At 34.4% G+C, this 17977-nt stretch overlaps 1 protein-coding gene across 1 annotated transcript; it reads right to left on the bottom strand.

The window, feature by feature from the left end:
* Positions 1-6279: 6279 nt before the first annotated feature.
* LOC107707940 (FK506-binding protein 3-like) lies at positions 6280-9419 on the bottom strand. The gene is made up of 4 exons (XM_016512064.1): positions 8801-9419; positions 8636-8690; positions 7069-7183; positions 6280-6743 (listed from the first exon to the last, which is right to left on the bottom strand). Exons 1-4 carry the CDS (start codon positions 9095-9097, stop codon positions 6602-6604), a joined length of 609 nt encoding a protein of 202 aa, XP_016367550.1. The 5' UTR covers positions 9098-9419; the 3' UTR covers positions 6280-6601.
* Positions 9420-17977: the final 8558 nt, after the last annotated feature.

The following is a 17977-nucleotide window of genomic DNA, read 5'->3' on the forward strand; positions in this document are numbered from 1 at the left end:
AAATATATTCAAATAGAAAACAGTTATTTGAAATAGCCTTGTAAAAATATTTGTACTGCATACTGCATTGTTCATATACTTTATTTATTATCTGGAGATGACTTGACAAACACAAATAAACCATATTGTCGCAATCGTATGTTTAATGTCTTCATGTTTCCAAACGTTTCTGTTTTTCTGAAAACAACTGTTTTCATACAGGTATAGCTGGACGCTTTTGTCCATATTAGCTATTTCCTCGTACGACTTTCTGCGCGAGAGCGCCCTCCGGCTTCGAGTATGAATGAAACATACACTGCACGGAGTGTTTAGCGCTCTGTGATGTTCATCTCGGCTTATTCTGGGTCAGAATAAAACATCAGATCATGCACAGACTATCCTGTCTCTTTGAATTTAAATCTATATTTATTCACACCGGCTCTTGAAAACCTCTATGCGAACACACTTGCCTGTAAAAGTGCGGGGGACGAATTTACGTGATATTAAAAGTGGGGGGGACACGTCCCCCGCGTCCCCCACGTAATCTACGCCCCTGCTCAAATGCTATAAACGTGTTAAAGGAACAATCAAAAAAATAAGAAATAACAAAATCTTTGATGAACTCAGATGGTGAATGAAGAGAGGCCACGAATGTGAAGATTTGTGCCAGAGTCTGTAGGAATATGTCTGATATTTAGTTGACACGATATAAGGAAAGCAACCGAATATCAAACATATCACACAGTCCCTGACCTATCAGAACCTCACCATCATCTCATACAGCATCTGAAAGAGAACAGAGATGTTTTGAAATGGCAATTAAGTTAGAAAATATGAGACAAAATAAAAGGAATAAAGCGCGAAATGGCAATACTTACAGCTAGTTACAGATAGTTTCTGCAAACCCTCCCCCTAAACCTAGCACTCTTTACATTTCCATTATTTAGTATGTTCATTTTAGTAATATTAAGATATTTTACCTGGCCAACATACACATAGGGTAAATGAAGAAGTTCCAAAGAATAAACTAAACTAAAATGAAGTCATTCAGGTTGTTCATGAACATTTTCATATACATTTTCATATGCATAAACATACAAAGTTTTAGCATTAGCACACACAGACTCACACAAAATACTCACTGTTTTGAGACTCCAGCCTGAAATCATTCAGTTCCGCAATGTTTTTAAGTAAATTTTGCTGGAAAGTGTGTTCTGTTGTAAGCATGTCATGTAGTGCAGCCTGTAAGTAAGAAAGTGTGTATGAATGTCACAAGTTTCAGTTGGGATGGGTGTATTTATACACCACCGAACAAAGTTTAGCACCCTTCCTAAACCCCAACGTACAGACACACACACACTCTCTCACAGGGGTTAATTAAGAGTGCATTGATCATCTTGCCGCCGGCTCTTCCTCCTGCATTAGGCTGATCAATATATGTGATTTCACACATACACTCACACCGAGGGCAACAGGGAGGTCAGTCAGACAACCAAGCAAACAAGCTACTTCCCTAGTTCTGTTTCAGACATCTATCAAAATCATATTTCTATGTGATGGCAAATAAAAGTTGTAAACCCACAATGCTCAGCTTTAATAGTGATACATGTTTATCAGAGTGATGGGGGAAAAGCATCACATGTTTGGTCTTAAATAATGAAGAAAACATGTTTAAGTCAATTAGTGACTTGTGTTACTTGATTGTGTGCCTCACATTTAAAATTTAAGATGATAAAATGGGAATAATATACATTACCATTCAAAAAGTTTCTTTTTTAAAGAAGTCAATACTTTTATTCATCAAGGACGCATTAAATTGATCAAAGGTGACAGAATAGGCTTCTCTTTATGAATAAATGCTGTTCTTTTGAACTTTTTATTCATCAAAGAGTCCTGAAAAAATGCTTTAATGATTTGCAATTAAGCAGCACATATGTTTTCAACATTGATAATAATAAAAAAATATGAGACCAAATCAGAATGATTTCTGAAGGATCGTGTGACTCTGAAGACTAGAGCAATGATATTTATTTTAAATTGTAATAATATTTCACAGTATTACTGTTTCTACTGTATTTCTGATCAAATAAATGCAACCTTGGCGAGCATTTAAGATACTTCTTTCAAAAACATTAAATCTTTGAACAGTAGTGTATGGAATAAAAATGTCTAGAATTAAATGTGTAGTATAAATGTGATCAAAAGTATCAGTGTACATGTATTCATAAAACTAACAGATTAGACTTTTTTTTCAAATCACATGAAACCGTACTGTAAATGCAAATATTGAACTCAAAACCAATCTGAAATAATTGCAGACATGCCCATAAGAAACAAGGGGAACATTGTTGAAAACAAAAAGTTACTGCAAGGAAGCCTTTTACACTAATGCAAATAATATTCCAAATGCCTTGTAACACATGGTCTAGCATTATCATCATCATCAAAAAAAGAAAAAAGGATTAGTTACAACAATATTAATAATGTTGATGTGAATCATTTACCCTGCCGGTCATCTTGCTTATGATGTTGAGAGTGTTGCCAGCTTTAAAGGCGTACTGTAAGGGTTTACATCAAAAACCCTGTTTGTGCTTTTGCTTCCCTTAAGGGGTTTCCGTGACTGTGCACAACTCTGCAGTAAAACAAGACGTAGGACTTCATTTAGATTCTAGTCTTTTTGTGTTTGACTTATCATAATTAAATGTCCCCAAAATAAATATAAAGGCTACTTTCAGTGGTCACCCAAACCGGTTTTTCTTGACCTGACCCTGAACACTGAGCAGTAAACGTCCTTTCCACTCTAATTTGACATTCATTTGCATTGTCGCTGACATAACTTCTCAAGGTGACCCAATGCAGTCCACGGCTCTGAACAAACCTCCCAAGAAACCATCTGTTCAGTTCTCATGATCAAGTATGTTTCCTGAAGTCTGATAAATAAAATGCCATGAATAATTGTGAGGAAAGGTATTTTGAATTTCATTTTACATTTCACCACGTTTATTTGTTCGTTTGACACCCAAGATCATATTAGATTTTTGCATTTTGATTTGTAAACCCATGTTCACTTTCTTTCTTTAACTGGACATATGCTTAATATTTCTCTACACATTTGACATAAATTCAGGGTAATTTCTTGGAAATGAAGAAAAACTCATTTAAAAGATCATCTTTTTCATTTTCATTTTTAATAGCACATGCTTGCCATTGAAAAAGGTCTCTTCTTGTGTAATTCATACCTAGAAAAATGTATCATCAATTGCTTAATGTAATAACTGAAATTACAAATCCAATTCAAATAACAAACAAATAAACAACTAATATTACTCATTTGAATAAAACAATTGTTACAAAAGGGTTAAAAATTAAGAGTTTCTTATTGAATAATTACTGGTTTGGAATCATTCTGGATATACTAGTGTGAGATCATATATGCTTTTAATATTTTCAGCCTTTATTCTTCTTATACTGTGTAACATATAATCATAGTTTTATATGCAAGGCTGAACTACCTCCAATGTTACTGTTAAGTACTGATAAACAAGTACATGGTGCACCCTGGAACTGGGAAGTATGCCAATGCTTGAGCAGGCAGAGAGGGAGATATACACTCTTAAAAATAAAGGTGCTTCACGATGCCATAGAAGAACCTTTTTGTCTAAATGGTTTGTGATTTCTGTGTTCTTGGCCACTTGGCCACTTCTCATCTGACACTTGACTAGTAAGCGACATTAATAGACTCTTCATCTCCACCCCGGACTCCCTGTCTCTTCATTCATGATCCGACACTAGCTACAAGGCCCAGCCTAAATTAGTGCATTTGTAAATTAAAAACAAAGTTATAAATGACAGTTCTTCATTCTTTGCCGATAATATCCACGGGACAGTATTATATCTTATTATTATTTACCAAATATTTCTTTGAAATGTCAAAAAAAAAAAAAAAAAAATCTGTATAATATATCACATCTCTTTTGTTATCCCATATCATTTTGTCATGTCTAAAATGTAACATTCATCAACAAAAACATATTTCCTTATCATAATCTGTAAAAAAAAAATAAAATACAATTGCTACCATCTGTTCTACTTTGTTTGATTATTATTTTTGGACTGATATCTGGAAACGTCATTTTCCTGTAGCTGATGTGACGCAGCACTGAAACCGTTGTTTTCTACTTTGCATAAATTTCACATCAAACACATTAAATAGGTTACATAAGACAAGCTCAAAATAATCTACTGGGTCATCAGAGAATCAGAAGTGAAGCAGATGCTATGATCAGTTTTGCGCCCCCTCCCTCTGAGTCCCGCTGTATGCGGTGACCTTCTGAACGAGATGGGGCAGAAGAGAGACACTAATTGTTTCCCCTAATTGTGAGCCTGAGGGGTAACAGAAAGAGAAATCAGGAAGAGAGGGGAGGGGAGGTACTAAGCAAGTTAAGTTCACATATGGTCAGTTCTGACGTAGCATGATTTAACGTAGAAAGTAGAGGCTTTCTCGTTATCTTTACCATTTCAAAAACTATCAACTTAGAATAAAAAGTTCATAAAGCCAGCAAAGTTAAAAGAATAGTCCATATGCACTTAATTTCCACTCTCCTTTTTTTCTTTCTTTCTTTCTTTCTAAAAAAGGCAAAAATCTGGGTTACAGTGAGGCACTTACATTGAAAGCTAATCCAGCCAATTCGTAAGCATTATAATACTCACAGTTTCAATAGTGTAGCCACAATACATATACAATATGATTTCAAAATGAAAAATAGCTTACTAACCTTTTTTTGTGTTAGGCTTGTGTATATTCAATTTTATTTGGGTGCAGATTTCTTGCATAATAATGTAAACCTTAAAACAACCATAAAAGTAATGTTTTAAATGGATATTTGTTAACACTTTACAATAAGGCCCCATTAGTTAATGTTAGTTAATGCATTAACCAATATGATCTAACAATGAGCAGTACATTTGTTACAGTATTTTAAAATCTTTTTACAAATAGTTCATGTCAGTTCGTGTCAGCTCAGGTCCATCAGATAATCATATATAATGCATTAGCAAATTTTGGAATTAATGAACTAGATTAATAAAGGCTTTAGAAGTATTTATCATTGTTAGTACATGTTAACTAATGTAGTTATCTAAAGTTAACAAAATGGAGTATTGTTAAGTGTTACCAGATATTTTAACCAAAAATTAAAATTCTCATAATTTATGCACACCTGTGTCATTCCAAACCTGTATGCATTTTTTTTTCTGCAAAACACATTATATTTTGAAGACTTTTGGTAACAAAACCGTTTTGGTTACATTGAGTTCCATTGTTAGGGTTAGGGTCTTAACACCAAGACATTTCTCAATATTTGAGTTCCACAGAAGAAAGAACATCAATAAAAATATAAGTACAATTTTGGTGAACTGTTACTTTAAATAACTTTCCAGTTCAAATTAACAGACAAACCTAACCCAGTGGTTTTATAAAATTATAAGCTTCATATTTCTTCATATAAAAATGTTATGTTTTGTAAAAAATTAATAAACAAAATGATTTGAAATGAATTGATTATGCCATACATGCTCTTGATTAAACTTAACTTCTATTCATTTAAAACCCAAATTAAAATGACCTATTAAATGTAGAAATACTGTGATGGATTTGTCAGAAGGTGGTGCTGTACAGTATATTAAAACTCTCAAACCACATTGCACCTGAAACACCCAAAATTATTTTTACATACCCATCAAACTGGTTAAACAGCCTAGAATGACAAATTAAAATGTCAATGTGTTTGAGAAAGATTAAGAGCAGATTAGATTGACAAGCATTTTAAATAGCTTTACATTGCAAAGTGGTAAATGTCCATTTACTGAAAGAATACATAAAAACAAATGTCCAACCATACTCTGACTTTACTTTTATTTTACATCAGAAATCACAATATTTCAGCATAAAACCAAAACTTAAAAGAGCAAGAGTAAGCAACTCTTTGAACTTCATAACTGGTTTTTGGCTTCACTGAAGGCTCAGATTGGTTAAACTCGTTGTTGTCAGGACTGCATAACAATAGTAACCGGGGTAACAGAGTGAGGATGATTAGGAGTGACAGTAAGAGGGTCAGAGTTTTCCCATTTGTCGATACAAGCGGGACGTATGCATGAGCCCGAGGGAGGGTCAGAATGACACTGTATCACAGGGAATGTAAACTACAGGGAGGAAAAAATAAAGAGATATAAAAAAGTCAAACACTCCCAGAAAGCAACCTAACACTCTTTTTTTCTGAAAAAAAACAACAAAAAAACATGTTTTTCATAATTTTCATAATTTAATTGTGGGTAAAGTTGACATCAAATTACAATTGATTAACACATGCATCATCCCATATTCCTCATAAACACAATTATTTGTCAGAAAACACAGCAGCATTATGACAGACCACATGTGATGTTGTCAGGCAAACCTTGAACCCAAAGCGTCTCATTTCAGTGCTGCCTGTGGAATGCTGGAGATCAACCCAAGCAAGATGTTCAGGTTAGTTAATCGTCGAATACAATTCTCCAGTGGACGCTGATGTGGTATTGTTCTCCATTTTCCTAACGCACACATACTCATCCACTTGGTTTTTCTTCACTGCACATCTGCTTTTGGCTGTTCAGCTTTTGGTTCCTCGGGTTTCGGTTGTTCAGCATTGAGTTCCTCTGCCTTGGGTTTTTCTGCTTGTGATTCCTTAGGCTTTGCCTCTGGCTCTTTGGTTATGTTACACAGTTTTCTTTGGAAAAGGAAAGGAGCATTGTTAAGAAATGGTAATGCTCAGCATAAATACTCTTTATTTCCTATTTAAATTAAATAAAAAAAAGAGTGTTTTAATTTTACATTTTAAAAGTTTAAATATGTAAATTAACCCAAATCCTCATTTAAAAGCTTCAGGTTATATAACATGCAGAGCTTTAACCCGTGACCCTTCAGCTTTCCACAGAATGACTGTCAATGACCAATCAACAGATTCTGCACCCATTTAATCACAACTAACATTATCTGACAGTTCCATGACTGGAGATCCATACCAAATAGCTCTATTACACAAATGTACTCACTTTCCCTCCTCAGAGGTCTTGTCAATGTACTTGCAAAGTGTGCTCAGCTGCTCCAGTTGTTTTTGTAGAGATTCAACCTCCGTTGCCCAATGGGACTTCTCCTTGACAAACTCACCTGCAAACAGAAAACAGAAAAAGGTGTGTGTGTATATATATATATATATATATATATATATATATATATATATAATAGTTTTTTTTCACATATATTTTGTATAGTATAGATTTTTATAATTTCTTGTACAATAAGATGAGGAGGTCAAATTAAACAATGAAAGCAAACAATGATAGTAACTAGTGCAATTATATATATTGTCAACACCTTGCACCACAGTTGTGCAATTCCAATACTCAACAATTACTTACAATATGCATCTTTAGCTGTTTTTATCCAGGCTTTGCATTTATTGCCACAGGGGGGCAGTATATTTTCATGGGCTTTATTATAAATCTAGCTAATATGAGTTACAATCAGTAGCTCTGTTTCTACCCTAAACTGTTACATTTGGTTAGGGCAAGTTGTTACAGATCTTCAAAATGTGAAATGCCAAAAATTTGTGTTGGAGGTCTGGAGCTTTCTGATGTTAAATGTAACAATTTCTGGATTAGAAAAATCCTTATTAAGAAGCTTAGTTGTCATCCTAAAGCATTTTATAAGTGGAAAATAAATTACCCTTTTCTTTCTACTATTAAAATATGGGCCGGTATTAACAAGTTTCTGTTACCTAACAAGATGAAAGAACTTTACTATAAAATTCTTAATATGTACTATCCCTGTAATTCTTTACTCTCAAAATTTAAGTTGGACATCTCTTCACAATGCACATTCTGTAATTCTAATTTGGAAACAATATCACACTTATTTTTTGAATGCAAGTATGCAAAGGATTTTTGGAAAGAAATGTCTTGGCTTGTTTTCTCGGCTTACAACAAACTTTTTAGTTTTGAGGTAATTAATGCACTATTTTTAATTTGGGAATCAGGATCAAAGGAGCTGGATGATATCTTAAAACTGTTAACTCTTTGTGGCCTATTTCATCTTCACAAATGTAAAGTTACTGATTGTATGCCCAATTTTAGGATTTTTTGTATTGATTTGAAATTATTTTCTGAATCTCTCTGCTCATCACTTAATAAGAAAGCTGCTAAAACTACTGTATTGATGGAAAAAATATTGACTTTGATGTAAGGGTTACCTCCTGTGTATTCTTTGAAGTTGACATTTTATGTGTAATTTTCCATTTAAGTTATTTTTTATTAAAAAAAATTTATGATTTATTTATAAAAAAAGAAAAAGAAAAGAAAGGATGTTTAACTTTTTATTTATTTGTTTTTGTTCTGTTTATATTTCATTTTTATTATTCTTTATATATTTATTGTTTTGTATTCTGGTTGTGTATGTAATTTATTGCTATGACTGTATCCCCTGTGAATGTTATATCTTCAATTAAAAAAAAAAAAAAAAAAGCTCTGTTTCTACCTCCATATTACTCTTAGTCAATATGGTCTTTAAAAATGTCCAAACTGTCTTCCTGTTAAAAGTGAAGACAAAGAGATGGAAACTCACTCTGGATATGTTTCTTCTCTGACTCTGCAGCAGCAATTTCATCTGTTAATCGTTTCTGAAGAAGAGAAATGGAAGACAAGTTAGGTCTCAGGTGGATATGATGGATGTAAATAGTTGAGAGCACATAAAAACAAAACATCAAACATCTCACATTCTACAACTCACCTTGTCTCCTTTACATGTATCAACGTCACTTTTTTTCTTCTCTACAAAGGTCTTGTCTACGGACAGGTCTTTGGTTAGTGTGTCCACCTCTGTTTTAGTCTTTTTTAGCAGTGTGTTGGACTGGGTCAGCTGATCCTGGTATTCTCCCAGAACATCTCTGGTCACTCTGAACTTAATATCTTGAAATGAAGCCTGTTTACTCAGTTGCGTCTCCTGCTTACGTCTGGAATGGATGTAGCCAGCGATACCCAGACTACACACCAAGAAAAAAGCCAACAGCAGTGCAGGAAACTTCATGATGGAGGACTCAGGCGGAAACTGGACCGGACTCACGAGCTGTCTTTCTCGTGCAGGTGTACAGATTATCAGAGTTACCTGTCGCTGAAACTAACCCCTCCCACAAGACACTAGCATTATGTTGAAGAGCAAGCGCTGTGTTTTCTCCGTGATATTAACACAGATTTTAAAATATTTTGTCACTTAAGACCAAGTTCATTCGCTTCCTTCCTGGTCTGGTGTATTTTTTTTTTTAACGATCGGCAGATCCCTGCTCACCTGAGCGGTGCTTGAAAAGAGTGGAGAGAGACGTCGCTACAGTTAACACAGCCCAACTATAGAAAACCACGCCCATTCAGGTGTTTTTCTTCTTCTTCGCCCATGCAGGTGTATTCATTGGTGTACACTTGCAGTGACGTCAAACTATGAAGACGTATGACGTGCGTCCGACTCACTCCTCCGAATCGGTTCTTTCGAACCGTTCATTTCAAAGAACCGGTTAAAATGATTCCGCATTTATTTTACATCATTAGCCTACTACAGAAGCCATATGTAGGCGGCCACGTTACTGTTTATTACGTTTTTCTCGATTATATTTGTATTACTGTTGTTGTAATTTCATGTGGCTCAGTTAAACTATGATTCAGCTCATGAAAAATGGACTCGAGGACGCAGGTGCCGACTGGATCTGTGAACCCGGTACCATCACGTCGCACGTTCATGTCGCCTATGATGCAAGTATTGTAAGACATCGAAGAAATTCTATTTAGCTACGTTTGAAACGTTCCACTTGAATTGAAATCCAAGTACGATGATGGACAAAATAATTTTCACATCTGTCGAGCCAAGCCTTCACAGTAGGGTAATGAAACATCAACGTACTAAGTGAGTATAGGCTACCTGGTCAATGTGGATGGGAAAAAAGGGGTTTTTCGATGCTCAGACGACATGCATTTTCACGGCATGTTGTTTAGGTCATGCAAATATGAATATCCCTGTACATCCTGTTTAACCACCTTTTAATGATTGACGAATTTGATGAGTTTTATAATGGCACACCTTCAGTCCCCTAGTTGAGTTTGTGAAAGAGATAAAGAAGGACTGCCTGTTATACTCTTTAATTGGAACAAACAACAAAAAAAGCTGAGAGCTGATGTGTGTTGTGCTATATTGGTTTTCTAGTTTGCTTTGATAAAACAAGGGTGGGTGGAGAGAGTGGAAAAGTTGGTCAGAGATCACTGCAACATTATCAAGGACACACACATACACATACACATGTTTGCTTAACCAGACATCCAGTTGTACAGGTAAGGCAGGCTTACCTGTTGCTGTCTTAAAGCAATAGCTTTTCAGGAAGACAGAAGAGGGAGTCCAGTCGGTTTCAGTCAACAGCATAGGCGCTGCTGCTATGAGAACCGAGTAGAGAGAGATAGAGAAGGAAAACAAAGTCAACTTTTCCCAGAGGAGCTCCTTTGGTCTACTCTACTTCTTTCTTCCTCCCTCAGGATGAGAGCCATATCGGCAATGGTTTTCCTGGCCTTATGTGCCCTACTGGTTATAATCTACCAGGCCGTACAGCAGGAGCTCAACATCCGCAACCTGAAAGCACGCATTATTGTTTCCGGTGAACAGGTGAAGTTGAAGGAGGATGGAATCATGGCAGCCAAGGTGAAAGTGGAAGAGATGAATAAACAGCTAAATCCTCTGATCACACAGAGGGATCAACTCAAAAAACAGAAGGACGACATTAAGAAAGGCAATGCTGATTCTGAAAAGGAATTAGGCACCTGTAATGCTGAGAAGGTAGTGTAAATCTCAAAGCAATAGAACTGTACAGTGATTTTCTTTCCATATTCTCTCTTTTAAATCAGAGTTAATGCATTTTGATTCATTCATTTCAGATAGATCACAAACTAAATTTAGTTTGATCTAATTTATTTGTACTGATTTTTTTCTCTGCCTTCACATGCAGCAGACCCTTTTTGAAAGACGTCTTTTATGCTCATCAAGGCTGCACATATTTGATCAAGAATACATTAAATATTGTGAAATAATATCTCAATTTAAAATAACTTTTTTTCTATTTTAATATATTTTAAAATTATTTGGCAAAGCTGAATTTTCAGCAGCCAGTACTCCAGTCTTCAGTGTCTCTAATATGCAGATTTGGTGCTCAAGAAAATTTCATATTATTATCAATGTTGAAAACAGTTTTGCTGCTTAATATTTTGTGGAAACTGCGACATTTTTCAAGATTCTTTGATGAATGGAACATTTTTTTGAAACAGAAATCTTTTGTAACATGAATGTCTCTACTGTCACTTCTGATCAGTTTAATGCATCCTTGCTGAATAAAAGTATTAATTACTTTAAAAAAGACAAATTTGAAAAGTAGTGTTCTGTGTGGCTTGTAGTATATCATTAATTTGTCAAACCACAGGACTGTTTAAAATGAGTGAATGCAAAAGGTAAAATGAAGGAAAAATTGATTAAACATTCAAATAAATGTAAATTTGTGCTTCAGTTATTCAGTCACCCATAGGCATAAGCAATAAACACAGTGTTTTAGGATCACAAGTTTATCCAAAAGATTAAAAAGATTAGAAAATATTAAAAAGATACACTCACTGTACCAGAAGCGAAATGAAAATTGCTATTCCAGTTTTGCAGCTTTTCATGAGTAATAAAGAACCAATAGGCAGCTTGCCAGTAGACAGATTAGGTTAAATATTAGTATTCCAGTATGCTAATTTGATCACATACATTAGTGTTTAAAAGTTTTGGGTCAGTACAGCTGTTTTCAACATTGATAGTAATATGAAAAGTTACCTGAGCACCAAATCAGCATATAGAATGATTTCTGAAGGATCATGTGACACTGAAGACTGGAGTAATGGCTGCAGGAATAAATTACATGTTTAATTATGTTAAAATAGAAAAGCATTATTTTAAATTGTAATAATATTTCATAATATTACTTTTTTTACTGTATTTTTGAACAAATAAATGCAGCCTTATTGAGTATAAGAGAGTTCTTTCAATAGCATTAAAAACAAAAATCTTATCCACCCCACAATTTTGAACAGTAGTGCAGATTTTAGGTTTCTATTTGCTCTATATATGGCTCCTAAAATACAGTACCCTTCATCTGAGTTTTCTGAAACAATAATGTTTCAGGTTTCTTTACTGTATTGTATTACATTCCTGCAGTGGACATTTGACTGCTTTTATGCAAATCAAGTGTTGTGACAGGTCTATTACAGTGTTCTCTGTTAAACTGAGCCCCATGCTGTATAACCCTAAGCATGTAAGTGCTTTCACACAGTCTTCCTCTGTCTGTCTCTCTCTCTGTCTCAGGGTAAATTAGAGAAGACGAGCAAAGAAGCAAAAGATGCACTTCAGAAACTAAAGGGTAAATATGAGTTACTCTTATTTCTTGGGTTTGATTGGAACTAAGGTATTCTAGTGTCAGAAGGTTAGTGGATATTAATGCTCATTGTCATCATTTTTGTCTCATGATCTCCCACTGTTGTTCTGCAGAAGACCAAGAAGTTGAGAGGAAGAAATCTGAGGAGGAGATTGAGGGTCTGAAACGGCAAGTTCTGGAGAGAGATTTAAGGATCTGCAAATATGTGGATGTTTCATTGGATGAGCCAAAGTAAGAGTGGTTGATTTGAATTTATTCCTTTGAATATGATGGTTACCTAAATGAACCCTAATAGACTCTTTTCACAAACTGTGATGACATGTTTCCACAGTTATTAACATTGTAAATCTGGCAGATTTTTTTTCTTTCATTTTTTAATGAATGTACATTTATAACAGTATATTTTGTTTTTTAATTACCTTGCCATTACATTTTTGAAAACGAAAAGTATTTTTACACAGTTGAGTTAAAGGGTTAGTTCACCCAAAAATGAAAATTAGGCTGTGTTTTACTCACCCCCGAGGCATCCTAGGTGTATATGACTTTCTTCTTTCAGACGAATCCAGTCAGAGTTATATAAAAAAATTGTCCTGGCTCTTCCAAGCTCTATCATTGCAGTCAACGTGTGTTGCAGTGCTTCAGTCCCAAAGAAGTGAAATAAAAAGAGCCCATCCATAAAAAAAAGTGTCTCACACGGCTCCGGGGGGTGAACAAAGGTAACCTGTAGCGAATCGATGCGTTTTTGTAAGAAAAATATCAATATTCAAAAAGTAATAATCACTTTAGTCTAGCTTGCGCTCCGTTGGTTTTCACGAGACTCACCGGCGCATGCGCAGCGCTGAACTCATACCTCATCAGCCCGGATCTGCTTCCGTGTACAACTGTTGGCACAAGCTAGATTAAAGTGATTATTACGTTTTAAATATGGATATTTTTCTTACAAAAACGCATTGATTCGCTACAAGAGGCCTTTGTTCACCCCCCGGAGCCATGTGTGAGACTTTTTTTTTATTTTTATGGATGGGCGCTTTTTTATTTCACTTCTTTGGGACTGAAGCACAGCAACACCCGCTGACTGCAATGATAGAGCTTGGAATAGCCAGGACGATTTTTTATATAACTCCGACTGGATTCGTCTGAAAGAAGAAAGTCATATACACCTAGGATGCCTCTGGGATGAGTAAAACACAGCCTAATTTTCATTTTTGGGTGAACTAACCCTTTCAGGCTGCAATGCCGCATAAAAGCCAGACTAAATTATGCCTAGATGTATTTACACTGACTCTTTAATGCTGCTCAGAGGTGGCATTACATGCATTTACAACTGTATAATTTGATACTTGGGGCTGAAGTGGGTCTGAGCAGGTTAGTTAAGCCATTAGGATATTAAGTAAAGATCATGTTCCATGAAAATATTTTGTAAATTTCCTACCTTAAATATATCAAAACATAGTTTTTGATTAGTAATATGCATTGCTAAGAACTTCATTTGGACAACTTTAATGGCGATTTTCTCAATATTTTGATTTTTTTGCACCCTCAGATTACAACTAGATTTTCAAATATCCTAACAAACCATACATCAATGGAAAGCTTATTTATTCAGCTTTCAGAACATGTATATATCTCACTGAATTTCAAGCAGGCACAGAGTGTAAATACACCTTAATATATTGGCTGAGGGAGTGATGAAAAATTTTACATCTTTCTCTCTTTTTTTCCCCCTAAACCTTATCATGGACTTTTTTTCTTTTTCTTTTTTTGTTTTGTTTCCTTTCACCACTATAGAAGTTAACTATGATGATTTCTGCTATAATGAGAACCCGGAAATGTGAAAAGGGTCTATAGTTATGCTGTTTTTAATGTCAAAGGTCACGAATCAGAATCTTTTTCACAAGTCTTTTTGCTTGTCTGTTTACAGGAAGTTGTGCGCAGGTAGCCTGTGAAGGAGCTTTGTGAAGGATCTTCTGAACTCCAGTGGAGTGCTCAGGAAAAATGTTCTGAATGGAATTGTGTATAGCTTTTTTTTTTTCACACCCCTCTTTTGACTTTGTTAAATATGTTATTCCATAAAATAAGGTATGCTTCCTTATATACAATGCACAAAATAAATGTGTAATGAAGACACGTGAAAAAAGCCTCTTTGGTTTTTGTAACATTTTTCGCATTTGCAAAACCCAAACGTTTTTTTAAGGAAATGCCTGCATGGTTATTCTTTTCACAGTTTTTGTTTTAAAATTTAAATTCATTGTTCATTTTGTGCTTCCATTATATATACTTCTACATGTTTGCTCATCATACAATGTAACTCAACCTTGTAGAGTGCCAGAATTTCTTGTATTGCATCATTTCACTTGAGCAATTATCTGTGGCTTAAACTAAAGATTATTTGTAGAATTAGGTGTGTAGTGTTGTGTTCTGCACGCAATTGGCTAAACTGGATCCGTGAGGTTTGGAGGATGGGGTGTGTCTGTTCTGGTCATTAAAAAAAAAGACCAGACGAGGAATGTTTTATTGTCAGAATGTTAAAGGTCATGTACAGTATGAACAACCATTTGACTTTGCTATGTATTTGGCAGATTTAATTTAAATTATTAGCAGTTATTTGTTTTGTGATCTTTGTAGTAGCACTAATGTGTATTTGTCTAGGTGCGAAATAGTCCCATTTCTTCAGATTTGTTAACCAGTTTATCCACATTCATGCCATTTCCAGTCAGTCTCTACATAAGTCTTTGAGTCACTCGTTAAGGTTTTTGAAATTCATCCTTTAATTTTATGATTGTAGATGTTGCTTAATGCAGTTAGGGATCTTCTAGGTGGGAGCGTGTACATATTTACAGAACAAATGATGCTATCTCTCTTCATGAACAGGACATGTGCTCTAATGTGAACAGTGTTTACCCACCCTTTTAAAAGAATATCCACAATAGACTTTCCAACAGCCACAATAGGAACCTGTAATTCCTGAATATTAAAAACAAAAACATTTTCAGATGGCCATACATTTTTCAAGTTCACTATGAATTAATATCTGAAAAATACATTTGGGGTAATTGATGTCTCTATAATGATCATTATTCCTGTTTGCTCGGGATTTAGTTTTTTTTATTTATTTTTTATTTTTTAAAGTCTAGTCTTAAAACCATTAATCTTTTCTAACCCCCCCCCAACAAAAACATTTTCAGATGGCCATACATTTTTCAAGTTCACTATGAATTAATATCTGAAAAATACATCTGGGGTAAGTGATGTCTCTATAATGATCATTAATCCTGTTTGCTCAGGATTTATTTTTTTTTATTTTTTTTTTTTAAGTCTAGTAAAAAAACCAATAATCTTTTCTACAAACTAATTATGTGATGTATAATGATTGTGGTTTTATTTTATATATATTAGCATTTAAAAATTGGGTTTACACTAGCTTACAGTAACTTTTTTTTTTTCTCAAGAAATTAATATTCAGCAAGGTGGCATTAAATTGATCAAAAGTGACATTTACAAAAGATTTTTATTTCAAATAAATGTTTGCACTTTTTATTAATCAAAGAATCCTGAAATTTAAAAAAGAAATGGATCTCAGTTTCCACAAAAATATTAAGTAGGACTACTGTTTTCAATGTTAATAATAAGAAGAAATATTAAGTAAAAAAAGAGCTTGATATAAGATTTCCTATGATCACATGAGTTGTTCATATGATTCATATAATTTATGAACCAATTTTGAAAAACTAATGTTACTGCACCTGTGTTTAACGTGACCTTCAGGATAAAGTAATTGCATAAAAACAATTCTGAACTTCATGCTATATAAACCATATTATAAAGCAGTGCATATGAAGGCTCAGTGCTGGAATGTTTTTAATGGTTTATGATTTATGTTCTTTGTTGATAAATGGCTAGGCCGATCTTGCTTAGCTCTCTGATGTGCAGCTGTCTCTCCTGTTCCAGCATCCTGCGTAACGCTTCTCTCCGGACCTGAAAAGCACCATACAGGAGATATAACAACCTTTACCTGCTGCCAACACTATTAACAGCATTTACAAGTCAAAGCAAAATTTGAATATTCTTTTGAAGCAAATACCACAGAAAAGCTGAGACAACTACTGAGGAGGTGTGGCATATAATGGAGCTTTTGTAAACACAGAGAAACACTGGTCGAACTGGATGACTAAGGCTGATTCACAACAAACCCAAACAACTGCCAACATTTTAAAAAGTATTAAGTTGGCTGTTGGATTAAGAATGTTGGGAAACATCCTATATTAAACAATAAAATACATAATAACAACAATAAAAACTTTTAAACAAAATTCGATTGATTTTATATGCTTAACTCTGCCAAGTATATACATTTACATTTTAATCATTTAGCAGATGCTTTTATCCAAAGCGACAAATGAGAAGAGCAAATAGAAGCAATTCTGACAAATAGGAGGGCAACAGTATACAAGTGCTGTAACAAGTCTTAGTCTAGCACAGTACACATACCATTTTTTTTCCCAGAAAAAAAAAAAGACAAATAGAATAAGAAAATGTTAGCATTAGTTAGTCAAGTGCTGACGAAAAAGATGTCTTTAGACATTTATTATATACTATATTATATGTGTTATATGTCTTTAGACGTATATTATATATTATTATATAATGATAATTGCCATTGATCAAAATAGTATTGTTTTTTTTGATCAAATTAATGCAGTCATATCAATCGTATATCAATCGCAATATCAATCGTAATAATTTTGTTTTAAAGGTTTATGCTTTTATTTATTTTAACCATATTTCACATTTATTCACATACAGTATGTTTCACTGGCGTATGTATTTATATGTTTCCATATTTTCCCAATTTGTATTTTATATTTAACATTCCATTCCAAATATATGACATATTTCCATTTAATTTGTTCCAGCTCACTTTTCTTTCGGTTATTCTTGAGAGTTTGCTGTCATATATGAGCTAGATTAGTATAATAAGGATGAGCCCTCAAGATAACTCTGTTTGTTATGGAATTAAGAGTGTATACATAACATTAAACATACTTGAGGGCTCTATCAGGATCATCTTTAACTTCCTTCTGGCATTCAAATGATCATCCTTTCCAAACGTAATTACTCATTTGACACCTGCTGTTTGTCTTATGCGACTGTTTGAATATCTGTGACGGAACAGCAGGGTTACTTGTGTCTGCATAGCCCAGGGGCGTAGATTACGCGGGGGACGTGTCCCCCCACTTTTAATATCACGTAAATAAGTGTGTTAGCATAGAGGTTTTCAATCGCAGGTGTGAATAAATATAGATTTAAATTCAAAGAGACAGGATAGTCTGTGACTGTGCATGATCTGATGTTTTATTCGGACCCAGAATAAGGCGAGATGAACATTGCGGAGCGCTAAACACTCTGTGCAGTGTATGTTTCATTCATACTGAAGCCGGAGGGCGCTCTCACGCAGAAAGTAGTACCAGGAAATT

The sequence above is a fragment of the Sinocyclocheilus rhinocerous genome, unplaced genomic scaffold, assembly GCF_001515625.1.
Source record: "Sinocyclocheilus rhinocerous isolate Xijiao unplaced genomic scaffold, SAMN03320098_v1.1 scaffold6558, whole genome shotgun sequence".
NCBI classification, from domain to species: domain Eukaryota; kingdom Metazoa; phylum Chordata; class Actinopteri; order Cypriniformes; family Cyprinidae; genus Sinocyclocheilus; species Sinocyclocheilus rhinocerous.